The sequence below is a fragment of the Falco rusticolus genome, chromosome 17, assembly GCF_015220075.1.
Source record: "Falco rusticolus isolate bFalRus1 chromosome 17, bFalRus1.pri, whole genome shotgun sequence".
NCBI classification, from domain to species: domain Eukaryota; kingdom Metazoa; phylum Chordata; class Aves; order Falconiformes; family Falconidae; genus Falco; species Falco rusticolus.
Genome location: NC_051203.1, coordinates 2,329,193 through 2,355,500, shown reverse-complemented (window position 1 = coordinate 2,355,500; position 26,308 = coordinate 2,329,193). Strand labels below are relative to the sequence as shown.

General features: G+C 40.3%; 1 protein-coding gene across 2 annotated transcripts; it reads left to right on the top strand.

Annotated features, from left to right (window-relative positions):
* Positions 1-23: 23 nt before the first annotated feature.
* On the top strand, positions 24-26,302 carry MAPK14 (mitogen-activated protein kinase 14). 2 transcript variants are annotated; one of them, XM_037410544.1, is made up of 12 exons: positions 24-321; positions 7,597-7,726; positions 11,091-11,149; positions 11,521-11,632; positions 12,159-12,188; positions 12,657-12,704; positions 13,157-13,271; positions 14,316-14,387; positions 22,233-22,312; positions 22,855-22,933; positions 23,243-23,416; positions 23,869-26,302. In XM_037410544.1, exons 1-12 carry the CDS (start codon positions 206-208, stop codon positions 23,934-23,936), a joined length of 1,083 nt encoding a protein of 360 aa, XP_037266441.1. In that variant the 5' UTR covers positions 24-205; the 3' UTR covers positions 23,937-26,302. The 2 variants fall into 2 exon arrangements, with proteins under 2 accessions (XP_037266441.1, XP_037266439.1); XM_037410542.1 differs by lacking the exon at positions 22,233-22,312 and adding an exon at positions 20,034-20,113.
* Positions 26,303-26,308: the final 6 nt, after the last annotated feature.

Below are 26,308 nucleotides of genomic sequence, written 5' to 3'. Positions count from 1 at the left end.
CGGCGTGAGGGGACGGCGGGGAGGGCGTTGCTGCTGCTGCTGCAGGGCCGCCCCCACCCGCCGGAGAAGCGAGGCGGGGAGAGGAGGAAGGAAGAAGCAGCCGCTGCTGCTGGAGGTGGTGGTGGCGGCGGTGGTGGTGCTGCTGCAGCCGCGGGCAGAGCCTCCCCCTCCCGCCGGGCCGGGCGGGGCGGGCTCCGGAGCCGAGATGTCTCAGGAGCGGCCCAAGTTCTACAGGCAGGAGCTGAACAAGACGGTGTGGGAGGTGCCCGAGCGGTACCAGAACCTCTCCCCGGTCGGCTCCGGGGCCTATGGCTCCGTCTGGTGAGTGCTGGCAGGGGACCGGGGGTGTGTGTGGGTGCAGGGTGGGGGTCACGTCAGGTTGCTGCCCACCCCTCGGCCCCCTCTCCGCCTGGAAACCTGCCCCGGCGTGCAGGGACCCGCGGTGGGATGCGTGCGGGGCGGGCACGGCGGGAGGAGAGCGGGGCTGGCTTGTCCTCCGGCCGTGCCCCTCTCCCCTAGCTTTTTACCCGTCTCCTGCAAGGAATGTTTTTCCTCCCGGTTTAAGAGCGGCACTGCTGGGAAGCCGCAGTCTTGTCTTTGGAATGCGTCGGGGATTGCACCACATGGCAGGTGGCACTAAAACATTTTTGCAGGGGAAGATAATCATGTCCCACCCCCCCACCCCCCCGAATGATCTCATATAGACATATTTCACGGTGCCTTCTCGCACTTAGTAGGTGGGGGGTGGAGAGGGATGGAGGCTGGCAAGTCCCCCTTAGCTGGCTTTGCAGAGCTAAGGGCCTGGCAGTTCTCGTCCCAGTTTCCTTCTGGACCTGAAGTGTAGATTGTATTTGAGGCAACTATATTTTAACTGGAATCTGTTGATAGGGAGGGAAAGTAGAGGGAGGGCTACCAGGGCTCTTTTTACATCCCAGACTTGTAACAGTGGGTTTACAAGTATTTCTTTTTTCTTGGCAGTAGTATATCAACACAGGAAAACTTCTTTTATTGCTATAGAATGACAGAATTACTGCAGTATGCGCTGCATGGGAGAGTAAAGTCCTGCAGAAATACAGAGAGCTTGAAGATAAGAGTTCAGTTTTTAATGTTTACCTGGTAGGAGCAAAACATATGACAGGTTACATGTGCAAAATACAGTACGTCCTTAATTTGTAGTTTCTCTGCTGAAGTATGTTGGATTGTTAAACAGAAATTAACTGGCTTGCATACATTGTTTAATCTTAAAGACAAGGTTGCATTTGAATTGGTTTGACATCTAGACTTGAGCAGTCATGCAGTAGACCTGTATAGAAGTGTTCACAAACTACTGTGTCCTTCTACTAAGAAATGTCTCCAACACAAACATTCTGGGCTTTATTTCATGTTCTTTTATTCAGTGTCTAGACTGTGCCTTTGCCAAAAAGGTTGGACCAGGTGATCAGTGAGGTCCTTTCCAACCTGCTGTTCAGTGATGATTCTGTGATTCCTTGACTCTGTCCAGGTGTGACCTGAATTTTCAGATACAGGTGCATAATGATTACACAGCTGCTCTGTGGCTATATTTGAGCAGGCATGCATATTTTTTCATTAACATAATGTGCAAATTTATATAGAAAATATCATTTATGTTAAATCATAATGAGGGGATGCATACTGCACTCTGCTAGTAAAGGAAAGGAGTTGTTTTGAATGTGCTGCAGTTTTAAAGAAAGTTCTCAGCTGTTCTTAACCTGCTGCTATAAAATTGTTAATAAATTCAGCTTAAATAACATGCATTTCTTAAAAGTGCTGTGCCTCAACTATGTAAATGCTTGTATTTCATAAAAGACAAAGGCTGGTCAATTCTAGTAGCAAGATTAACCAATGTACTTGCAGAGGTTTTTTAGAACAGATGGGTTTAGTTTGTTGAAGGAAGGGCCTCACTGCCATAGCTGATAAATACCCCTGTAAGTGCCACGGAGTTGTGTAACTCCCCAGATGTAATAGGAAATGAATCTTAGTGCCTTGTCCATTGTATTTTTAAGGTTGATCCTTTGCAGTCTACGTTCCTCTTATGTTTTCCCCCTCCCCACAATCTCAATTGTGCATGTAATACTTCCAGAGTTTGTTTTCACAACCAATAACTAGAGTTTGCATCATGAATTTCCTGTTTTGCTGTGTCAAAACTTTCAAAGATTGTGCAACTGTGTTCAGGCCAGATGAAACAATTTTGTATTGGAAACAATTTCAGCCATGTGGCATGTGAGTCTTTTTACAGTCTGTGCTAATGGCTTTCTGTATGTTCTTCTTCTGAAAACGTGTTTCAGAAAAGATTCAGTGATATAGCTTCTTCAAAAAGACTGGTGATATGGAAAGTATGTCAGAATTAAAAAAAAAAACACCAACAAAACTACAAACAACCCCCCTTGCATTTATATGTAATTTTATTAAGCTGTGAATGATGATGCATAGTATTTAGGCTGTTCCTGCAATGACTTGTTCTGTACTCTGTCCCTTTAGAAATTTTGCTTCCCAGTAAAAGGATACCTACTTTCATTTGGGACTTTGGTGTTCCTCTCTGTTGGGATAGTGAATTGCAGGGCTTTAACCACCCTTAAACTGAATGGTTAACTATATTTCCGTGTATGCCTACTGCATTATTATATTAGAATGTAATAAAATGCTCTGTTGTTTATTTTGTTGTCAAGATGAGGCATTTAAAAATGAGGAGTTTCTAGAAAGTGGGGGGAAAATAATAGAAAAGAAAGCAGAGTAATCATTTAGACTATGGAGCTGTCTGCTGTAGGCCGCTTTAAATGTCTAACGCGAGTATGACTCGGAACACTCTAATATAAGAACCTGACTTTATTTTGTAGTCAGTGGATGGAGAGAGACAGCAGGCAGCCTAAGGCACCCGAGGCACGTGCTTAAATTTAGAGCAAATAGTCCAGTGTTCTCTGAAGTATTGTGTGCAGTATTGGAAGAATGACATCCAAATGGCCAACTCTGGTATTTTTCAGGATCTGTTTTTAAAAAACTGCAAGTATGTGGAGATGCAGATAGGAACTCATTTCCAAAACTTCGAGAAACATTGATATGTATTATCAGATCGATCGTTGCTAAGTCACCTAACAATTGCTGTGACATCTGTTGTGTGAAACGCTGTTTCATTTATTCTTGCAACAGTTTTGTATATTCATACAACATAGTCTTTTGCATGAAAAAGATTTTGTAACCAGGTCTACACTAAAACACATGCAGGTTTCTGAAGTGTCAGTGTCTTAAGGAGGAGAGGGCTGAGATAATGCAGCGTTTTGCAGTGGGAAGTTGCTGAGTGGAGATGGGATTGATCGGTGACTCAGTTTAGCTGCAGGATTGCTTCGTTTCTGGCGTGTGCTGGAGGGAAGTCTCAGCAAACGGCATTAGTTCAGCCAGCTCTAAGCTAAGCAAAGAGGTGTTTTGACAGTCTTTGTCATCAGTTTCCAAAATGCTGTGAAGGCAGACTTGGTATGCTCTTAGAGGAGTTTACCTCATTCTTTTATTTTTTGCAGTGCTTCTTTGTATGTTGTATCGATAGCTTTTGTAAAAGAAGGTTTTTGTTTTATTGCTTTGCAGGCTATCTGTATTGCCTTATTTAATTTGGAAAGGAATCAAACAGCCAAGATTTGCTCTTCCTCAGAATCCTGCAAAATAATTTTTTTAGGGTTTTTTTGTTTGTAGACTGTCAGGTTATATAGCCCTTCCAAAACCTGTGATTTCTTCCTGTGTCAACCCACAGCTGTACCAACACAGACTCTGAATTTCCTGGGTGTTATGAAGATATTGAGATAATTCCCCTCTTTTTAAATGAACAGAGAAACACTATGGATTTAAGACATTTTAAAACATGAGACTCCAGAGGAAGTGAAGTAATGACCCTAAATACGACCTCTGTAACAGTTTCTCAGTGGATTCTTTTTGTTGTTTTTTTTTTTTTAACCAGTCTGTGTCTTTAAGCTTATCAAAGTGTGCAGGTGCCTCCAGAGTACATATGCACTTGGAGGGACAGGTGCCTGCTTCTCCAATAAGGTGTGGTAGATATGTGAGGAGTGATATGAAAAGAACTATAAAGCTGGATGGGATGAAACAGCCGTACAGGTAGGATTAGCAGAACACATGTGAGGAAGGGGGAATTGAGTAGGAAAGATGGGCATGCACAGAAAAGCCATGGGCAGAGCTCTGAAAGCGAAGGTAAGTAGTTTGAACTTCATGGGAATTCTGTATATTAAGAAATTAAGTTAGTAGTTAGTGTGAGCGCATCTGTCCTATAGGGAGATTTTTTTTTTTATTGCCACTTTCTTAGAAGCAGAAGCCAATGTAGCAGAGGAGAATAGGGTTTACAACTTTCTGCAGTGTGTTGGGAACATTGACAGGCATGTATGTATAGCCTGAACTCAGAAGTGACTGGTGTTATTGATAAAACTGTCAGGTACTGTGTTTTTTCTGCCCATAACTAGGGGTGCATAAACTAACTCCAAAGTTACCACTGAAGAGATTTGGTTAGCTTGGGTATTTGCATAGGTGCTAGCGATGAGCAGCATACCGTTTAGCAAAATAGTCTTTGCACAAAAATTAACATTCTGATCATCTAATGTTTAAATAAATTGCACTCTTAAGTAGTTTTGTGTGTTCTTCAGTTCCTCAGGCTACTTTACATATTGCTTCTAAGAAGATGTAAGTCGAATCAGTGGGTAGGTTCTCTAAAATATTGTTTAATTCTAGCTCTTACGTTGTGGATTCAATTCAGGTTAGCTCAGAGCTGTAGTTCTAGCTCGTTTAGGCTGAGGTAGATGCAGTTCGTCTGCCATAGCACAATAGTATGCAAGAGGTTAAAAACGAGTGATAAATGCTGAATTTGTGCTGATCTTGTTTTAAAAGGGATTTAAAACTGTGGCTCATGCAATTTTTTCCCGATTGGGCGTTTTTAGCTGAATATGATCAGTGTAATGCAGCTGTTTTAAGTCGGTGGTGAAAGCCAGCTTAATGTTCTTTAAAACATTCTCCAACATGACAGCTGTTCTGTAGCTCTGTGTTCCCTACTCATGCAAACCATTAGGTGGTTATCTATATTGGCAGAAAATCACTCAGCACGCCTTTATCTGTAGGCACATAGTCTTTAGGCCTCAAATATGACTGAGCTTAGAATTCTTCTGACTTCAAGAGTAGCTCTAGATTGCGACTGTGCAGTAATACAAAATGTTCTTTCCCGGGCTTGTGCATAATGTCCTTGTGCTGGTGAAACAGTTTCTCGGTACTGCTGATTGCAATTCTCCTTGGAGGTTGTGCATCTACTACAGCAGACTTGATACAACCCCAAAAATGTTGTTAAGAAGAAGGTGAAATTAAATTTTCTTTGGACTCTGAAATAGCTAATATCATCTGGTGGCTCAGAAATCTTCTCTAAAGAGAATCTTGTGGGAACCAAGTGAGAAGTCTCGACTAAGTAGCTGTGAAGGTGGTTAATATGCAGGGGATCCCCTTCTTTTCGAGATGAAAGTGATACTGATATATGCTGCCTTCTGTACCCAAAATGCTTGAAAGCTGGTAAAGGTTCATGACTAATTCACAGCAGAATGTGTTGAATTAGGATGACTAATCTTATTTTTGATCAAAGTCCTAGAAAACACCTTGAGTATCATTAAAATATTGTCATATAACCACAGCCTGAATTAGGTATGTTTGTATATTGTGAAATGGTGTATGTGAAGCTTTAAAAAAAATAAAATTGAATTCTGTGTTTCATGAAGTGTTACAGCTTAAATATTGATATCCTAGTGGTGTGTGAAAACTTGCTGATTAGAAATCAAGGTTAAAAGATGAAGGCTTAATAGCTTATTTTGTCTGCCCAGGCTGAGTGAGGTGTACAGAAAGGATAACTCGTGTGCAAGTAGTTGATAATGGACATTCTTTGAGACAGGATGGTGTATACAGCTTGAGTACTTCAGCTCTGGCAGTTCGCTGCTCCTGTCATCTTAACTGTCTAGCTGTGTTTTCATATCTTTTCCAGAGAGCTCTTTCCACTGTGTATACAGGTGCCCCATTGTAGAGGAGGAGATGCTCTTCTTCCATCGTGCACAGTGGGTTTTTCCATTCTCCTGCAGGACCTGGGGGAGGGATTGCTGTTCGTAGGGATGAGCTTGTATTTTGTTTCCTATTTCTCATAAACCTCATATAGCAAGTTCCTTGGAAAATGAGGAACTTTGCAAAAAGACTCCTTATCAACTTAATTCCAGTTAGTTGCTTTAAAAATAAGTGACAACTAATGCACTTCAAACAGCTTCTTTGGCAGGGCTGGGGGGTGAGGGTTGTATGTGCAGTTGTGGGTTTGTTGTAGGACTACTTTTGTGATTGGTTTTGAAATTTCTGTTAGCTAGGCTGCTTCACGCTTTAGATTTATAAATGCGTAGCTTTCCTTTTCACTGGTTTTGGTTTTGAGTTTGTCAAGAACTAGTGCATACTCATTTTTAAATGAAATCAGGAGCTCGTCCTGAATCAAAATGCAGCAGGAAAATAAACAAATACTGTCCTTCTCCAACTTTATCCATTCCATACTTTCCCCTGTTTGTTATCTTGAATCAAGTGTAACCTTGATTTCACATCCTCTTTCTCATCCTCCTTCCTTTTTGACAAGCCAGAGCTGTTTTAGATAAGAACATCAAAGAGGAAAAAAGAGGGGTAATTTGGTTCAGAGTTAAAGACCTATGTTTCTTTAGTTCCTTGAGTATAAGCCCTGGAAGATTTTTATGCAGTTTGTCAGAAATTTAACATAGTTATTAATGTATTAAATTTTTGGTTGTTTCAGAAGTATCAGGCTTTTGCTTCTTAATATAAATAAGTTGTATAAAGACATACTTCAAGAGTTTATTTTTACAGTACAAAATATATTAAAAAAGCGTAACAAAGTTAACAAATAGGATGGAATTATTCTTTATGGATTCTAATATTTGTATGTATGAAGTTTCTGCTAAAGGGACAGGTTTTGGTAATGCACAGCAAAATATTCGCATGCATTTTTGTATACCAGGACTTTACAATTAGATGTGACTTACTGAAAAAAATTCATTTTAGCTTCAATTGTGATTAACAACTGTTATAGTTGACTTTTTAATCACAGGCCTTGTGTTTTTGTATGGATGTAACATAAAGGATAGTATTTTGAGCATAGCCATTTGTGATGAACTGTGGTGTATGAAAACATGTTTAGGAATACAGGTAATATTTACAAGTACTCGTCTTCTCTCCAGAGTTTTATTGCCGTATTTATGTTTGAGAGCACCACTGGTTTTAGACAGAAAAGTCATAACCTTCTCTCTTTTTTTTGAAAAAATTTCCTTTTACTGTGTGAAGAAGGCTCATCTTTTAAACATATTCTGTAGAAACCAGCAGTTGTGTAAATATGTGGGGATTTTGAGTGGGTGTGCAGGCTGTGAACCAGGATACCTAGAAATTATTTTTACTGGAGAAATACTGTTGACTGTGACTCTGTGTCCAGATAGCTGCTATCAGGAGTTGCTAAGTGTGGATTTGAAGGTGTTGATAAAGAATATGTTTTGATAATTTGATTACTTTTTATTGTAGTTCTGCCTTTGACACAAAAACTTCATTGCGTGTGGCTGTAAAGAAGCTGTCCCGACCATTTCAGTCTATCATCCATGCCAAAAGGACCTACCGAGAGCTACGGCTACTTAAGCACATGAAACACGAAAATGTAAGTTGAAGGAGGTGGTGTGAAAAGTTGGTCTGAAGTTGATCTATCCATTGAGCATCCGTCATGATTGCATTTAAGGATCTTGTTGCATACCTTTTTTTCTAATACTAAATACAAAACTTGCAGTAGTCCAAGGGATTCTAGCTGTAGAAGACAATGCAGATTAAAAAACCAAACCCCAAGAAATACATAACCAATTTTGTGTTAAAAGATCTTGGTATTTCCTAGAGTAATGTGGAAATTACTGCTTAGCAGGTTCATGCTGTCTTAAGGATTTAGGACACAGGTGATAGCACGTACATTCTCCTGCACGCTTGCTGTAGTAAGCTGTAGTTTTTATGTTAAGTATTTGTTTTAAAAAAGAAAATCTAAGCTTGTTTCTAGTGTCTCCTAGAGGGTTTTTCATACTTGTTTTGGCTTGCCTGCGTCAGAAGGGTGTGGAGTAGATGTTCACTAGATTTCTGTAGGTAAAACAGGGAGGAAAAAAGGGAGTGGAAATTGAATGACTTTTCATACAAGCCATCCACTTAAATCACCAGCAGGGAAACAAAATAGGATGTGACAAATATTATGTTGAGCTTTTTTTGATATAACCTCCATTTTGTATAGAAAACAGGTGGTTGACCAGATCTGTGTGTTTGTGGCATTAACACACCAACATATGTATATTCCATGCTGTTTGGAGCAAATACTACATGCAGTGGAGCAAAAAGTCCTGTCCTCTGTAGAGCTGTCAGAATGTCAGCAGGAGAGGAGGGCTCTTGATTTCTGTTGTCCAACCAAGCTCCCACTTAGCAGAAGGGAAATCTTGTTTTGGAAGCAAGCTGAGAAAACCTGGGACCTTTATCTGGCACTAAAAGCCAAACAAGCATAATTCCATTGTAAGGTTCTCCTTGGGTGGTCTGTTCAGAATTTCTTTTGTTGTGCAGTGGTGGTTGTGTGTGATGGCTTCGAACTACCTCGGTCAGCGGCTGGTATCCTCTAAATCTTCTTGGTGTTTTTAGTGTGGCCAGTGTAATTGGCACTTTTGAGACATGTACGTACCATTGTCAACAATTCTTCCTTCATGCCTCTGTACGATACCATTGTCTCAACAGTAGGGGTAGCATCTGATCATGCTTAATATCCATCCCCTGGAGTTTTTTCTGGACCTTTTCTCATAGCTGAGATACTCTCCAAACAAGAAAGCTTTGAATATCTGTTGCCAAATTAAAAAAACAAACCAAAACCAATGGTGTATCAATCCATTTTGTCTAAGCTAATAAAGTTAAGCAATGAAAATTAGGTTGTGACTGGTGCTATGGCAGTTCTGTGTTTGGCATTAATTGGTATTTTTGGATTAGTATTGTGAAGAACCTATATAGCTTTGAGTAAAGGATAAAAGGAAGTGAAGTTGTTTATATATAGAAATACTTACTATCAGTTCATCGTACCATCATCTATCTGTGGGAAGTTTATCTAGGTTGTGGTTTAAAAATCCTGCAGATGCAGAGATGTTCAGAGCTGGTTCAGGCAGTATCTTGACTATTCAGGTCTCAGTTTGGAGGTAAAATGCTCGGTTTTACGTGGCACAGAACATGCCAGCAAATCTGGAAGGTATGGTAGTTTAAGGGGCTTGACTCAGAATGGTTTTCTATATCCTGTATCTAGCCTGGCTCATGATGATCTTGAGCAAATGAATGGACCTGCAGAGCACTGGAGCGTGTCTGCATTACATTTTCAAGTTCCAGGAGGTCTTGTTAGCGTGCATAAAGCACAATGCTGAGCAGATACAGGTTTGTTGTCATATGAAGACATTAATAAGTTCTGTGACATGCTAAAATGCTGGGAGGGGAAAGCAAAAGATGAAGAGTTGGATTCTGAATTCACTGGTGTTCATGCTTCCATAGAAGTGAGTCAGTTATTCTGCAGCACATCACTGTATTTCTGAAGTCTAGATAGCAAAGTCAGTTTTGTCTTTCCATGCTAAACTGGATGGATAATGTTGATTTTTTCTGTAAACAACAATACAGAAGAGTCCACCAGAAAAGGAAACTGTAAGCACAAGAATTATTAATGCAGGATGGGTGTGAATGTTTGAAGAACATGCCTGTCTAGAAATGGAATTGCCACAGTATATATCGGGGAGGCAGGGAAGTGTTTTTCTTTCCAGTTTCTTCAATAAAATGTAATCTATAATGTATAATATAGATTAGACAGAGACTTTTATTTCCTACCTACTTGCTCTCTTCCAAAAACATAGCCTAGGTTCCCCAAAGATACTGCCTTTAGGCAGAAAAACTAAAGACAGTATCTCAGTTGATTCTGACATCCTTGGCAAGTGTAAACAATGGGATAAAAAGGATGGTGCGAAGGGGAACAAGGGGATCCAGCTCTTGATTTTGTCTGCATGCTTGAGCCGTTACTGAAGTTGCTGAAATGTGTGTGATGCTTGTGTATCTGAGACAAGTGAGCTGCTGACTTGAAAAGGGGAGTGTTTTGGAGGTGGATGAAGAAAACCTCTCTCTGTCTCACATTCATAAAATATTATTTGCTATTAAGAGAAGGAAAATAAGGTTTAAAAGCATGTTTCAGTGAAAAACAGACCAAACTTTATTGACCAGATGGAATATATTTTTTTTTTAAATGCTGTAAATGACCTAGAAGATAATTATGGGATAATAAGGTGTAGCTCTTCTTTTGCACAAAACACATGCATATCCTTTTACCCTCAAATAGTTCAGCTGTTAAACAAAAGGTGGAGTAGCTACTCTTTGGGCAGAAAATACAAATGACAGTGTGAAGCTGTCAAGTGTGTGAAAATTGGGTCCTCATTGCATTGCACTGTTTCCCTGACTACTTTTCTAGTGTCATCGTCATTATTCATTGCTTGTGTTATGGATCCTTGAATTTTTCTAGCCATTACACAAGTGAAACAAGTATAGTCTCCCAATTCTGATCTTAGGATCTAGTCAACAGTATAACTAAGAATTGAGCAGGAAGCAAACAGTTTTGCCTGGTGGTTGTTTTTTTGGTTTTCTCATCCATTTACTTCCTGAACAAACTTTAGTTGATTTTGGAAATAAGATACTCTAAACCAGTGTTTACACCTGCTTTTTGTTATGGTTCCTGTTTGATGCTTTCAGTGGATGGCTGGTGTGCAAAGACAGCTGTACATTTTTAACCTTAATGGTTTTATTTTTTTTTACACAAGAATTGGAATGGTTTTTGCTGATCTTGCATGAATACTAATTTGTCTACGTCTGAATGATTCATGTAGCTGGAAATGAAACATCTATTGCAATGAGTGGTTTCTGTTCCACAAAGGATCTTAGTACCTATGACTGTATTTCACAGCTTTTTCACTTTACTGTTTTCTTTCTAGGTGATTGGCTTGTTGGATGTGTTCACCCCTGCCAAGTCCCTAGAAGAATTCAATGATGTGTAGGTAACTTCTCTGAAGACTGGAACAAAACATCTTTTGTATCTTCCTTACATCTCCCAGATTATTATAGAAATATTTGCCACCTTAATTTGTCTGCTGTCATTCCAAAAAATTCTGAATTCCAACAAAAAGATACTAGGACATCCTAAACTGTTGGACTCGTCAAACTTGTTCATTTGTGTTTTATTGACCAGTGCTGTAGGAATCAGCGTACTAATCTGCTATGTTTTTTAAAGCGTTGTGAACTATATTTCATTCAGCGACATGCTTTTGGACAGTCAGCCCTGCTACTGGAGCTTCGTAGGGAATTTTTATCTTAGTACTGCTGAAGGGATTGCTTCATAGCCTATGTGTTTCCTTTTGTTTGTAGGTACCTGGTGACACACCTTATGGGAGCAGATCTGAACAACATTGTGAAATGCCAGAAACTCACTGATGACCATGTGCAGTTCCTCATATACCAAATTCTTCGGGGACTGAAGGTACTTGCACCTGTCCTACCTGAATGTTGATGGCTCATAGACAGAGGTGGAAGTTCTTGATGAATGTCATATCCTCAGAGATTCATATGAGTACATAGTGGGGCTTCTGTAACTTTCCTAATGTATCATAGGATAACCTTTTACTATCGTTCTTTCACATCATACGTCTTTGGAGCTCTGTATCAGTAAAGTTGTATATCATTTAAGACTGTATTTTTATGTGTTTCTGTGGGCAGAGTCTGGAATACCATGCTGCTCTCTAATCTGCTCAGACTATGAATCTTCCATTTCTTCAGTTTTGTTTACTTGTGTTGTTCTGTTCGTAGTGGCAGTGCTGGGTGTTCCTAAGGAGAGACAAAGTGAAACACCTACCTGCTTGAAACCTATAGACGCGCACTCAGTTCCTTCTGCAGACGAGCTGTAGCATTTGAATTGTGTGGGATGGGGTAGGGCAGTATTGTCTAGTGAAGAAATGAGAAGGAGGGTACTTGGACTGATACATAAAATTTGTCATCTTGCTTTACAGTACATCCATTCAGCTGACATAATACACAGGGTAAGTATTTATCCTAAGATTGCTTCCTGTACTGAACAGATGTCTTTAAAAAAATGTAGCACAGAATCTTACAACATGGCACCTATAGAGACCAGGAGAAATTTTCTGAGAATTATTTTGGTTAAACAGTCAAAAGGTTAAACATGGGAGGTGGTTGTCAAGATGCTTAGTTTCTGTTCCTGCCTAAGTTTGACTGTATCTTTGTGAAATACGTTCTCTATTTGTTAAATATACCTCTGTGGCGCTGGTGTTGTGATAAGCCTTTTATGCATTTTTGCTTATACATGACACCTGTGAGGACCACAGAAGAGATAGCTGACTCTGGGGTAAAATAATTTTCCCAAGTATGGGAAGTTGATATCTACAGCCAGTTACAATCTATTTTCTATCTGCATTTACAATTTTATCTACTTTGGACTTGTGAAACAACATATATACTAGTGTTAATGCTAATGTTTAATTTTTTAGGATTTAAAACCTAGTAACCTAGCTGTAAATGAAGACTGCGAGCTAAAGGTAACGTAATCACAAGGTCTGGTTGGTTTGACTGTGATTTGAGTGAATGCTGTGCAGATGTCCCTTGGAATTAAAGAGACAATAATTCCTTATGGCAATACTTTTGTGGCCCAAAGTAATAACATCCTTCCCAGCTGTAAAGGCTGTAAGGATGATTCATTAAAAAAACAGGAAAAAAATACAGAAAAAACATCATGAAAGTGAAGAGTTAACAAGTTTAGATCGGGTTAATTTCTTTAGAAGCAAGATATCCAGACATAATTCTGATTGTTGAGTCCTGTGCTGTTCTAGGCTAGTTTCTTTTAATGGGTTGTGAAATTCAGTTTCATAGTCTGCTTTTGCAGCTGCAACACTTCTCCTTCACCCAATCCAATAACTTCCTAGTTGTTTGCTCTTAACTCGTTCGCATCATTCCACTGCAGTAGTTGTTAGATGTCTTTTCTATTCTGTAGATCCTGGATTTTGGCTTGGCCCGACACACCGATGATGAGATGACGGGGTATGTGGCTACCCGGTGGTACAGGGCTCCAGAGATCATGCTGAACTGGATGCATTACAACCAGACAGGTAATGCATTTAACTAACACAGTGCTTTTCAGTTCCTGACTTGTGGAAAAAGAGAGGTTGTCCTTTGTAGGTGCTCCTTTCCATTTGATTGTGTAAGTTGGCAGTGACAGTAACTACGCTTCAGTAAGGGTGATTAAAAGAAGGAAGGCATAGAATTAGTATTCGAGCCACAGTCAACCAGATGTAAGCTAAGAATCGTTGTGATAGCATTCACGAGACTTCTTTAGGCTTGAATCTTTGAAACTGCAATCAGCAAAATACTGTCAGCACTTATCCCTTATTTTTCCTAGCACAGTGGTTTTTAAGGTGAGTGAAATGTATCTGGATGAGGAGAAAGTGTGTTTCTAGGCAGCTGCTGGAAACACGTTGAAGAATGTCTGGAGTTACGGTGTGAAGATATGCTAAAAAGTATATAAGTCTCCATTCCTGTCCTCTCTTCTTAGCCAGTTCTTCACAGTTTTATCTTCCTCACAGTTTCCAGTATTTTCTCAGCAACACACTGTGCTTCCCTACAATACTCCCAGATCAGGCACAGAAGAAAAGCAAAGGCGAAGAATAGTTCTTGTGCAGGAGAGGATATGGATCAAAGAAAATAATGTGTTACTCTGATTTCATACTTCACTACTTCTTCTTCTTTTCTCTTCTGCTCTTGCATGTCTATGGACTTGTCCTGTATCCGTAGTATTAACAGTTGGTGGTTGTTTGGGTAGAATTTACATGAGGCCATATGCAAGTTCATTCCTTAGAGCTGTCTTGAACAGGTTTCTTCCTCTTCGATTGCGTAGATTCCTCCCCAGCTCTGTGGTGTTCAGTGCATGTTACGCTCTGGAAGGAGATTTTGCATGGTCTAGTGTTCTGTTATTTGGACTGTTCTTAGACTATGTAGTTACTGAACGGTATCAGTTAGCTTGCAATGTTTCGTCAATTGTTTCAATGCCATAAAGCTATTTAAGGGGAAAGTTGTTTCTACTTGTTGGATAGGGTGATTCTATTAAGACTGTATTCTTCTGCATTACATTGTTTTGTTTATTTTATTTTGTTTAGTTGATATTTGGTCAGTGGGATGCATTATGGCTGAACTGTTGACTGGAAGAACGTTGTTCCCCGGTACAGACCGTATCCTTTAAAAGTAATATATTTTTTGAAATGGGAGTTAGAGATCTTCACTTTCACATACTTCACAAGAAAAGAAGTTCTGGGGTTGGTTGTGGGGGTGGGTTGGTTGGTTGTTAAATGAATGGCTTTTTGCTCACAGTGCGATGAGGTGAGTTCTTGGTTTTACTGCACATGAAACAATTATGGTGTGCAAGAAGGCAAATCTCTTTATTGTCTGTTAGCATCACTGGAATTACTGACATGTTTGTTTCTGGGAGTTACATTCCTTTAAGTTTATTTAAATTCATTGCTCTAAGAGTTTGTGGAAAATAACTGCATGGAGTAGGCTGTCTGCTAAGAATTCTCTCACTCTTCAGGTTTCTAGCAAATGTGAAGCATCCCTTCTGGCCTCTCTTCTGTATCCTGGTGGCATGCGGGGAAAGCAGTGGGTTTGCAGATTCTTTAATGCCAAGGATCTTGTTCCAAATAGCTCTGAAATGTTTAGGTTCCGCTTCCATGCTTGAGTGTAAACAGATTGAGCCTTCTTTTGCTGTATGCTTCTGCTGATGTGAAAAATCAAGCTTGAATAACATCTTTTCAAAATTATTTTTTTGCTGCACCGAAGTGGGACAGGTAGGACACTGCCAAATTTATGAGAGTGCACTTCATGAGAGTTGCTTGCATTTTTCCCCAGGAAATTATAACAATCTGTGTCAAGTGTCAGTTCTACTTGCAGCTTTTGTTTGTTTGGCTGCACGATGTACAGCAGCAGTTTACTACTGGAAAGATTTTTCATTGCCTAGAAATTGGGCTTTATTTGCCAGAGGAAATTACATTGCCCACCATTTACCAAAGTTTATTCTTTCAACTGCAGTTTATTTCTTTTAATAACTTTTGTTAATAACCAATACAAATACTAATAATTTAAGTCAAATATGTTAGCATTTGCTGAAAAGAAAACTAGTGTTAGAAGTGTTGGCCTGTATACTGCATTACTTCTGGAAAGCATCTAGATTCCAATACTCTTTAAGCAGGGGGGGAGGCTCTCATTCCAGTTTTGACAGTTTCACCTGCCTTTTCAGTGTGCTTTAACCCTTTTTTTCTGCCTGTCTCCATCTCATAATCTCTCTCCACATTTGTTGGACTTGCTGTACTTTACTGTTTAGTCATCTCTGCTATATTTTTCTGTTGTCAGAAACAGAACTAGAACAGCCACACAAAAGTGGTTTTGAAGCTAGAAAAAAGTTGCCATATTTCTGTCCGCTGATTTAGCACTTATAATTTGGTTCGGGCAGGTTTTTTAATTTCTTTTCAGGAAAAAATGAGAAATTGGTAATTGTTGATTCAAACAAAGCAGAAGGCTTTAAGCTGCTGCCATTATTTGACCCTAGTAACAGTGACACTTTAGATTTTTAAAAATCTTGATACTTGCAAATAAAATAGTTGCTGATAAGATTTGCAATATGTAAGAAATACTTTGTGATGGGTTCTTTATGAATTGAACAAAAGCCTGAGAAGTTGTTATCTTCCAAGCCTGAGAAGTTGTTTTTTCTCTAACACTGTTCTTAGCTGTGAATTGCAGCCAATAGTATCCACAATGCAAAATAAGGTTTACTTTTAGGATTGAAATTGTTTGCTTTGTCATATTAAGATACTTTACTAACTTTTATTTCCCAGCAGATGCTTGTGATTCTTTTCCTTAAATGCTCAATTTCTTTCACAAATGGCAGTAACGCTTTTGAATTAAATTTGATTTTAAGAAAAATTAAGCCAAATCCTTTCCTTTTGTAACTAAAACTTGGTAGTATTATAGTTATGGTTTGTATGTGATTCCCCGCTTTATGTAACCTATATGCTGATTGATCATGAGGTGAGAACTGTAAGGGGAGCAGCGTTTGTGATCTTGTTTGTGCATGTAACGTTTATCCAAGTCTCTGGAAAGGCACCAAGCTGTCAGCTTTCACTGCAGTTTTGCTGACATCTAAAGAGAGCAGCCAGGAGTGAGGTAACAATTGGTTCCAGCTTCTTCCTGTCTTGGAAGGTTCTTTGAAATCATTATATGCGCGTGATTTTTGGAGCAAGTTTTAGGAATTTTCCAGATGTAGATCCTGTTGGGTGCTTCTGGCTCTTAGTAATTTCTTTGTACCTGCAGATTTGCTGAGGCCTCTGTTCCTCCTGTAGTGACATTATGCAATTGCTGACCTAGTGACTTCGCAATTAATATTAATATGCTTAATTCAAGGTATATTTACCATGCTTCTAGGAGCCAATGATACAGTATATCTAAATCCACTGCAGTTCTAGGGAATTTCCTTTGTAGTTGGAGGCAATGTGACACTGTATTCTGTGTGTTTCAGGAAGCTGCAAACTGTTCCCATTTGACAACTGAAAATTTGACGTCGTTCTTGCATTTTGGGCTCAAGATGTTGATTTTTCTTAACTCTATAGCTTCACATTTCCAAAATTAAGTAGATAGAAACAGAATAGGTAGTGCCTTCTCAGGACTATCATCTTCCCGTTCAGATGGTTTGTTTGAAATGCTATTCCCTTTAACCCAGGTTGTAGCAGAAATGGTGTGAAGTTATTTACAGTCCATCAGATATTTCTTTATACAGCCTGGAGATGCATATATAACTTGTAAGGGGCTTCAGTACAGGCAAGCTGTACAGTTAATTTAATCTGGTAAGTAATAAATTTGTATTCTGAGATAATCTTCAATTCTGCCTATGGTAATTATGCCACTGATAATGCCAGATTTGGTTTTAAGTTCTGAAGGACTTAATCTTTAGAGGTTCTGAACATGGCTGTCATTGACATAAAGCAAGAATGGTAGGTACTCTTAGGAAAAAACCCTACGATTAATATCTGCTTAACTCTGCAGGATTGTTATAGTATTCCTAACTTAAAACTGAGTGTAAGCTAATGGAATTGTTGCTATTGTAATCAATGGATGGAAATATTTGGATGAAAGATGGATTTCTCATGCTGGTAAAACCTCTGCCAGGAGGCAGAGAAAGGGAGCAAGACTGTGGGAAAGACTAGCCAGAGACAAAAAAATTGAGGTGATGAAAATCGGAGTCCCTTGGGCTCTTAATGAGAGGCATAGCTAGAGGCTTTCCTTCTAGTATTCCCCTGTCTTATGCCAAGATTAGTTTCTGTTAAACATGTATATTCTTCATTTTTTTACAGCTCTTGTAATGTGAATGATACATACAAATAAGTAGGAAAGTTGACTTTAAGTTTGACAGTTTGACTTGCATAAAATGATATAAAGTACAAATAAGAATATCTTGAATGTTTCGTACTAGTTTAGCCAATTTTCTGATTCTGTATGTTTTGAGTTGACTGTATTCCCTTTAAACTCTGAAGAATGTGTTTATTACTATTTTTATTCAGTAGTAAAAGACTTCTATGGTAACTAACCAGTCTGAAATTACATATTCTTCTGATACATCTTACTCTTGCTTGTGGTGGCAGCTAAAACAACTTCTGAACTTTGCTTTGCCTGGATACGCTCTTACAGTCTTGTGGTGCCTGCTGCTGGTAGTGATGGCAGGTTGTTTTCTGACTGTTAGAAATCAGTGAGACTCGTCAGCTGTTGGAAGTACCCGGTGATGGCATTTGGGGTTTGCATGCTGTGCTCTCCTTCTCCATGCACATGTGGGGTTTTTTTCTTTTGCTTTGTATTTACTAAGTCTTTTTTTCCTGTCTCTTTAATTGCTTTATGGCTCATTTCTCTGGGATGTGGTAGGCCCTGTAGTTAAATGAATGGTGTAATTCAGCAAGTTGGAGATGGCAGGCCTAAAACTGGAGGCAGGGCTGGGGTTTGGTGTGCTTATGGCAGGGCTGGTCACACGTTCTGTGTTTCCTTTGGTTTATCTGAAAAGTCACTGAAGCGTATTACACAGCTATCTTCCAGTAGCAATTTTCCCTGGGAAAAGAACTGGGCAGCGCTATTGTTGGCACACCTGGTGCACGTGATATTAAATACCTTTAAAAGAATTTAAATATTTAAACTGAGGTATGGCATGTGACTTCTGAGGCAGCGTGTCAGCAGTCTGATTTGCACCACTGTTTCTTGCACAAGAATGAGTGAAAGATGTAAGGGCTGTTTTAAACGGCACTGAAGAAAAGCCAATTTAATTGAGCTAATTGCGGTTAGTATAGCACCTTCTGCTAATTCTCCTACACCAGTGGATATACTGATTTCATTTTAAGCATTGACAATTAGGAGTCGGCAATTCAGCAGCTAAGCTAAATTCTACTAGATACATTAGGTGGGAGTTGGCCAAGCAACTTGAGAAGTGAGAAATTAGTTCAGCTGTTCTGACAAAGTACTATTTCCAGGGCTTTTAATTCATTTCATATGTAAAACTTAAGACCAAAGTTTACATCAAAAGATAAATGTTTGAGTGAAGTACTGGTGACTTCCTTCAATAGGCAGTTTGTGCCAGTATTACAGGAACTCCAAGGCATTTTTCAAAAAACAGGAGACACTTTTTGAAGTTCGTGTAGTACTCAAAAGATATTCTGTCAAGGATTTGTAACTGTATCTTAAAACATCAGGGAGGCACTGATCCCTGAAAAAACATTGTCTAGTAAGTAGGCTACTTTTATTGGAAGGAAAGTGTGTGACTAGTTCGATATAATTTTAAGAGCAAATATAAACTTTACAGACAGTCTTAAAATCCCTAGTAGGTTTTGAAGGGCAGCATGGTGGATAATTCAGAGAAGAAGGGAGATTATTCTTTTAATGGTTTTGAAAAGATAGCTTGTGTCTCTTTACTATCTTGAGTTTTTTGACATAAAACTGTCATTAGTGGATTTTTTGTCCTCAAGTATATGTCTTGTCATTTATGCTTTGTTAAAGAGGACAGCTGCGGGTGGTACGTGGCCTGGTGGAAGCTCTGTTCTGGATAACGCTATTTGCATCTGCGATGTTACGTCTTGTGAGCTTTTTACACAGAGATTTTAATTCTGAGCTCGTATTATGTTTCTCTCCACCACTGCAGCAGGTCTGTAGGCAGAAGGGAGATGCAGGTGCTTTGGCCTCCCCTCATGCTGGCTGCAGGGGAGCTGGCAGGGCCAGCACCCTCTGCCAGCTGCAGCGCCCCACCTGCTCTGGGCCTGGGACACGTGCACCCCCTGCTCAAGTGGAGGGATGCTGTAGGTCGTGAGCAGGGTCCAGACACTTTCTTGCTTTCTAAGTTTTAGAAGTGCCTGAATTACCTTGGTAGGTGTTCACAAAAGGCCTGACTTTTTTAATATTAGTGCTACACTTTTCAGCCTTCTGCTTAACTTCATCTGTCACTAACGCAACCTAATCCTGCTGACTGCTGCTACTTTGGTGTGGGGCCTGAGAGGGTGAAGTGAGCATGTGAACTGATCCTTTGCCAGTGGGGCAAAAGCTTTGACTTCTGCTCCTTGATAGTTAAGGATGCAGTGACTGATTGGATGCATGTGGTGTATCTGTAGACAAGTTGTTCAATCTGTCTGATATGGACAGAGCTGGTATTTGATTGTAAACGAGAGGAATGAATATGGTTTGCTCAAAACAGCTTTTCAGTCGAGGCCTTGGCAGGCATTAACTCTAAACATTAATAGGCTGATATATCGCACTTTTCATTTTGATGTGTCCCAGCATTTTCCTTTATGGTCCATCATTAGATATTGATCAGTTGAAGCTCATTTTGAGACTCGTTGGAACCCCAGGGCCTGAGCTTTTGAAGAAAATCTCCTCAGAGTCTGTGAGTTTACACTTTGATTGTAATATCTGCCCTTTCGGAAGTCCCAAGTTTGTATGTTGCCCTCCTCTAGTCTATCTGTAGTACGTGTTGGGATTTATTTTCTGTTATTTTTCTTCCTTTGTCATTCTTCACTCTTGGATGGCTTTGAGTTCTTACGCTGTGTGTATCTGCTCTTTATTCCTCTTACCTCTGCCTGTGGTATGATTTTCTTCCTCCCATATTCTCATTTTACTGCTTCGTGACTTTTCTTTCAGTTTGTGGGTTTATACTTCGTGATATATTGTATGATCAGATGCTGCTGGGGAAGTATTTTTCACAGCTAAGAGCTTGAGGCTCGTCGCAATTATTATTTCTCCAGATTGCCCACCCAGGGATCTTTCTTAACAGGAGCAAGTGTGTTATCCTCTTAACACACTCAGTCCCTTCTGTAGTATGATTAATTTCTGTAACGCTACTGCTACCAGCTTTGTTTTTGTAGCACAAAATCCAAAATACCTTTTAGGTGCTTTTGTGGCAGCTGTTTCCAGAGCACACAGTGTAATGTAGTCTGCTGAGAATGTAACTAACTGTGCTGCGTATGTAAAGGGCCCTTTTATCAAGGTAATAGCACAAAGCTTTTTACAGTCTCCTTTTTTTAAAGGGTGACCTCTACTTTCAGCCACACTGCCTTTTTCTATATTGTTCTATTCTTGAATTGTGAACTTCTGCAAAGACAGTATTAAATGGCATTTCCTTTTACCTGTTTCTGAAGGTGACGTGCATAAAAGTTAGAGCAAGTGTTGCCCTAACGATACGGATTAACAAGTTATTGCATAGTGAGCCATCAGCTTCCGTAGGAGTAACTAGCAGCATGCTTTAGCAAGTCACTCTGCTGTTTCTGATACGTAATAGAGGATCAGCGTGGTGGAGAGTGATGATAAGATTATTTTCTACTGCAGCTTATGTTCTTTTTCAGGTAACAGTGGTAAATGCGAAACGCGAAGTTAGTCTTGAATTACATTTGATGAAGGTAGACATGTGGTGCAAGTTGGAATCAGTTGGCCAACTTGCTGAATATTGCAGTGGTTTAAAAACCATGGCATGTTCTGCCCTTGGAAAGGTTAGAACTGAATAATGCAGGTTTGCTTTGAGTGGCCTGTGACCTGACCTGAAGGGTAGTCCCCTATTTGAAGTACAAGGGATTAGCAAGAGAGATAAGCTTAAAGGTTGACTAGGTTAAGCAAAAGATTAGTTTGCATACGTAAGATTGAGCGAGTCTTTTTTTTTTTTTTTTTTTTTTAACATTGCACAATAAAAAGAATCATTGCTCTTAGCCAGGTCCAAAGCAAGAGTCTGTTTAAAAAAAAATAAATCAATAAAATACTGTTTCTGCTTTTTTTTTTTTTTTTTCCATTGTATGGAGATAGCAAAAGTACTAAGTGTTTGAGGGCCTTTAGTGTGTCACTGTAACAAATACTGGTTTTCTGCTGCATTACTTTACACTGTTATTTTCTCTGTTCACTGACATCCACTAACTCTTTCTTATGCAATGCTAATGTTTTGCTAATTTTGCATTTATTGCCTTCTGTCACCTCGCCCACATACCAAAGTGCATTCAAAGCTGTTTAGGAGGAGGTGTCAGCTGTGAGCCGATTTCACTTTGCACCACAAGGAATTTAAGTACTTTCTATGCAGCAAGGAAAAAAGCTGGTAACCAGTGCAGAGGATACAATTTTTGTTTCTGTTTTAATTTTTGTTCATTTTCCTGAGGCTGTATGTAGCTGCAGCAGCATTGGAAAATTTTTAAGTAGCAGCTTCGGCCAAAGGAAACGTCTGCTCTGGTGGCTTAAAACTGTTGGGAAATGTGAACACAACTGTGTTGGAGTGTAATGCAGCTTATGGCAGACAGAAATATTTTCTGTACTGACACTGTTACCAACTGATCAGTAATGCTTCATTGTTCTAAGTGTTCACCAGTGCATTTGCTAAACTTTTCACAAGTATTTGAAAAAAATTAGTAGACCCTGCCTGTATGGCTTTTGCCTTGTGGTTTGCAGAAGAGATGCTTTGTATGCAGCTGTTTTCTGTTTAAAATGATTTTTGCACTGTTTTTAACAAAGCCCTTGACGTGGCACTTAAGATATTAACCAGCTTCAGCAGATCATGCGTCTGACGGGAACACCCCCTGCATATCTCATTAACAGGATGCCCAGCCATGAGGTGAGATCTGAGCAGACGAGGGGGGTTTGCAGGGCAGGTCTTCACTTGCAGTGTTTGCTGCTTCTATAAATGATATGCTCGCATGTGGCATGGGGTGGGCAATTAACTATCTGCTCTTGAGCAAGATCTTTGTACTAAATGAAGACTTGAGGTTTGGGCAGTGCGTACTCAACCACAGGCTTCTGAGGCTCACGAGAGCCTGGATGTGAGTTGGTTTTGCATTGTGCGCCACGTTGCGTGGCTTACCGACAGACACCACAGGGCACACAGCCTTAGCAGGACTCTGAGGCAGGCAGCTCTTGCAGCACCTCTTTGCTTTTCAGTCTTGCATGAACCCCCAAGGAATGTCAGCTCTTCCTCTGCTGTCTTGAGTGGCCTTTAGTTGGGAAGGGATAATGCTGATGGGCTTAGTATCAGAATCAATAAGGAGAAGGTAAAGGAAGGAGACAGACCATAATAACCAGTGCTTCAGGATGATTGAAATGTACTTTGTCTTGGCGACTGGCTCGTATTATACTTCAACCAAGCATTTATTTCCACAGGCAAGGAACTACATTCAGTCTCTGTCTTACATGCCGAAAATGAACTTTGAAAATGTGTTTATTGGTGCCAATCCACTAGGTAAGGCTTGCTTTTTAAATGTTGTGCTCTCTCTGAAGCTGAAGCTAGCATGTCCTGGGACACAGGTTTTCCCAAGGTTTTGTTTTGACTGCAGAAGTAGTTCAGAACGGAGCTACATACCATTTTTAAAGTTTACAAAGGATGTGTGGGCTGAGGGTATAAGAGGAAGAAATTGTGGGTGATGGGTGGGTCCTGAGAAACTACAGATTCCTCTTATACATTGGGCTTTTATGAGCTTACAGTTTAGAGTACGGTGTCACACAGCTCACTATATAAAATCCTTTCTCTTCTGTTTCGGTGCTTTTGCAGCTGTGGACTTGCTAGAGAAGATGTTGGTACTGGATACAGACAAACGTATTACTGCAGCAGAAGCGCTGGCTCACGCCTACTTTGCTCAGTATCACGACCCGGACGATGAACCAGTGGCAGACCCCTATGACCAGTCTTTTGAAAGCAGAGAACTTGAGATTGAAGAATGGAAAAGTGAGTTTGAGGGGCGGGAGGGAGAGCCAACCTGCTGCCCTTGCTGTCGGTTCCACCAGCTGCGGTTCAACTAAGCCATGCTAGTTAGAGGCACAAAAGAAACTGATAAAAACATGGGCATCCTGTTCTTTCTGAGATCCTTACGCCAAGCAAATATGTTGTGTGCTGTGCAGGTAATTAGCATAGTCCCTGGTAACTAATTACTATGAGCATATAAATATGTAGATGACATAGTTGCTCATGTGTTTATGTTTTCAGACTAACATCTCAACACTCTGGAAGTATCCTTTACTGCGTATGTTAATCTCCAAGAGTGGTGTAACCATTCTTCTTAATCAAACCATGTTTTTCGTTTAAAAGAGTGTTAGAACCTTTAAGATTGTTGCAGGTTTTCTTGCATGAGGGATGTCTTCAGTGCTACCATTACGTTTCTGTCATGCTTTTCCCACCAGGCCTGACTTATGATGAAGTAATCAGCTTTGTGCCACCACCGCTTGACCAAGAGGAGATGGAATCCTGAGAAACTGCCCTCTTCTGTTCGTCCCACTTCACTGTGAGGGGAAGGCCTTTTTCATAGGGACTCTCCAGTTATCGTTCAAGTGCCTCATCACAACAATATTCTCCTTGGTGGAGGGGTTTTGTGTGTGTTGAATTGGGGAGGGTGGGGGGAGGGAAGAAAGCTGAGTCTATGTAAACATGCTGCATGCTCTCTTGTATTCTGTGTACAGCCTGGGGCGAGCCTCTGACCTGTGCTGACTGCTCTTCAGTCCTTCCAGAGTAACAGTGCTCAGCCAGTTTGTGCTGCTGGGGCAAGGTGGGGAAGTTGACCTTTAAAGTTTGGTTACAATCGTTGCCATTTATCAATTCTTCTACAACTGAGTAACCTCAAAATAATGCAAATTGTTTTATAGGCTTAGAGAGTCCTCTGTTTTCTTCAGGACTAAAGGTGGGGTTGAGGGATGTCCTTGTTCAGTGCCAGATGGCTGATTTACCTCCAGATCTTCCTGGTACAGCAGAATGTACAGGCCTTCTAATGTCTGATTCTTGGAACATGAAAAGGTTTTGTTTGAAACTGTAAATATGTTCGTGCCTTAAATGAATGGGGAGAGAGGGGAAAGGAAGTCTGGAGTGGAAATTCTGACCCACTGTTTTTCTGGGTGAAGGCTCCCAGATAGCCAGGCGTGAACTCTGTGTAATAGGGAAGTAACTTTCTGAGGCAGCAGCCTCTATCCCTGGATTGAGTATTCCTGTATCTTTCCCTCTTCCCCTCCTCTCGTTCTGAGGCTTCCCAGCACTAGTCTGCAGAAGACAGAGGCTGGAGGAGGTTCTTGCTAGCCACACATTGTGTATTTTGTTCCTTAAAAGGTGGGGTGGTTTTGCATGTCATAGCTGTATGTGCATGTAGAGCTGCTTGATTTTTGTCATTACTTTTTGGGGATGGCACTGGGGCAGTTCAGTTGTCAGTGAACTATTTTACTGAGTACCTCAGCCAGTGCCGTGAAGTCACAGCATCCTTCCTCTTGTGCTGCAGCTCGTTGTGAAATAACTGCCATGCTGGAGGCTTTGATGAGGAAAGGATCAAATATACGGCATAGAAACATGCACCTTTTTCTTTGTTCTGACCTTCTGGTTTCAAGGGAGGAGAGCGTGGGATGGAGGGTTTCTTGTGAGATCAAATGTTAAAAAAAAAAAAAAAAAAAATAGTTCTTGAAAGAAACAACCATGGCATCTTGTGCCAGAACTTAAGTTATTTCCTGAAAATAATCTTTTTAGAAGTATTGGAATCCAAAGCAAAGAAATAAGCATGCATAAAACCACAATCTCCCTTTCACTGTCTGTATCTATAAATATAAATATTTATATATATGAAACTAACATTTACTAGAGGATTTTTTTACCCTCTCAGATAAGAGCTTCTTGGCTGTTTTTTTAGCAGGTTGATCTCTGCCTGAGGAGATGTGAAAAGGGAGTATGTTTGAATACAAACATGGTTCAGATGTTTTGTATTTTCTAGGACTCTGCATGAGTGAAATGCCCAGAGTTAGAGACTGGCAGGAGGGAGGTTTCGCAGCATGTTTGTGTGCTAGAAACGCACCCGGGGAGCTCAGGAGCCCATCTTAGGACTTGTGGAGGACACTTTTTTTTTTTTAGATGCTTATTTGTTGCAGGCATCCTGTGTGGGCAGCGTACCTGTGTATGTGAGGAGAAAGGCTTTTGCAGTATTTTGTGTTCTTGTTACCTATGGGATGGGGAGGAACTGTTCATAGTGTTTCTACCCCGTGGTTGAAGAGGCGGCACGAAGGGATGGGACACGGATGACAAAGCCATTGATTCTTCCTAGGCTACTTTCCAGTGATCTGTTCAGGTCGAACACTTAATAAAGGTCAGGGGTGAGATGAAGAGAGCAGTTCTTTTGTGCTCTGGGATAAAACTCTCCTCGGCCCGAAAAAGTCAAGACAGAAAACCTCCCTTTTCTGCTGGACCAGCAGTCCAGGTATTCAAATGAAAATGTAGATATACTATGTAAACCTACAGCAAGATTATTTTTATCAGCCGTTTTATGTGTAGATGCTACAGTGTGATTTCATGCGGAAATATTGCTAAAGATTTTTAAAAATATAGATGTTGTGTGTGCGTGTGTGTGTGTCTGTGCGTGAGTGGGAATGTTTCATTCGGAGTCCGTGCTCTAACGGGAGCCCAGGTGGCATGCACTCCCTACCTTCAGTGCAATGCTGTTCAGCTGCCCGCAGACTGGGCAGGAGGACGCGCTTCAAAGAAAAGAGATCTGCTATTTTGTTTCTATCCATGAATTTTGCTGTAATTGGTTATGCCAGATAAGATGTCACAATACCACTGGTTAAAAATAAAACCTATTTTTCAGATTTACTGCGC

Coding starts and splice junctions, on each gene's coding strand:
- MAPK14 (XM_037410544.1), top strand. CDS start 206: ATGTCTCAGGAGCGGCCCAAGTTCTACAGGCAGGAGCTGAACAAGACG. Junction 7,727..11,090: donor AGCACATGAAACACGAAAAT/GTAAGTTGAAGG, acceptor TTTTCTTTCTAG/GTGATTGGCTTGTTGGATGT. Junction 14,388..22,232: donor GTTGTTCCCCGGTACAGACC/GTATCCTTTAAA, acceptor GTGGCACTTAAG/ATATTAACCAGCTTCAGCAG.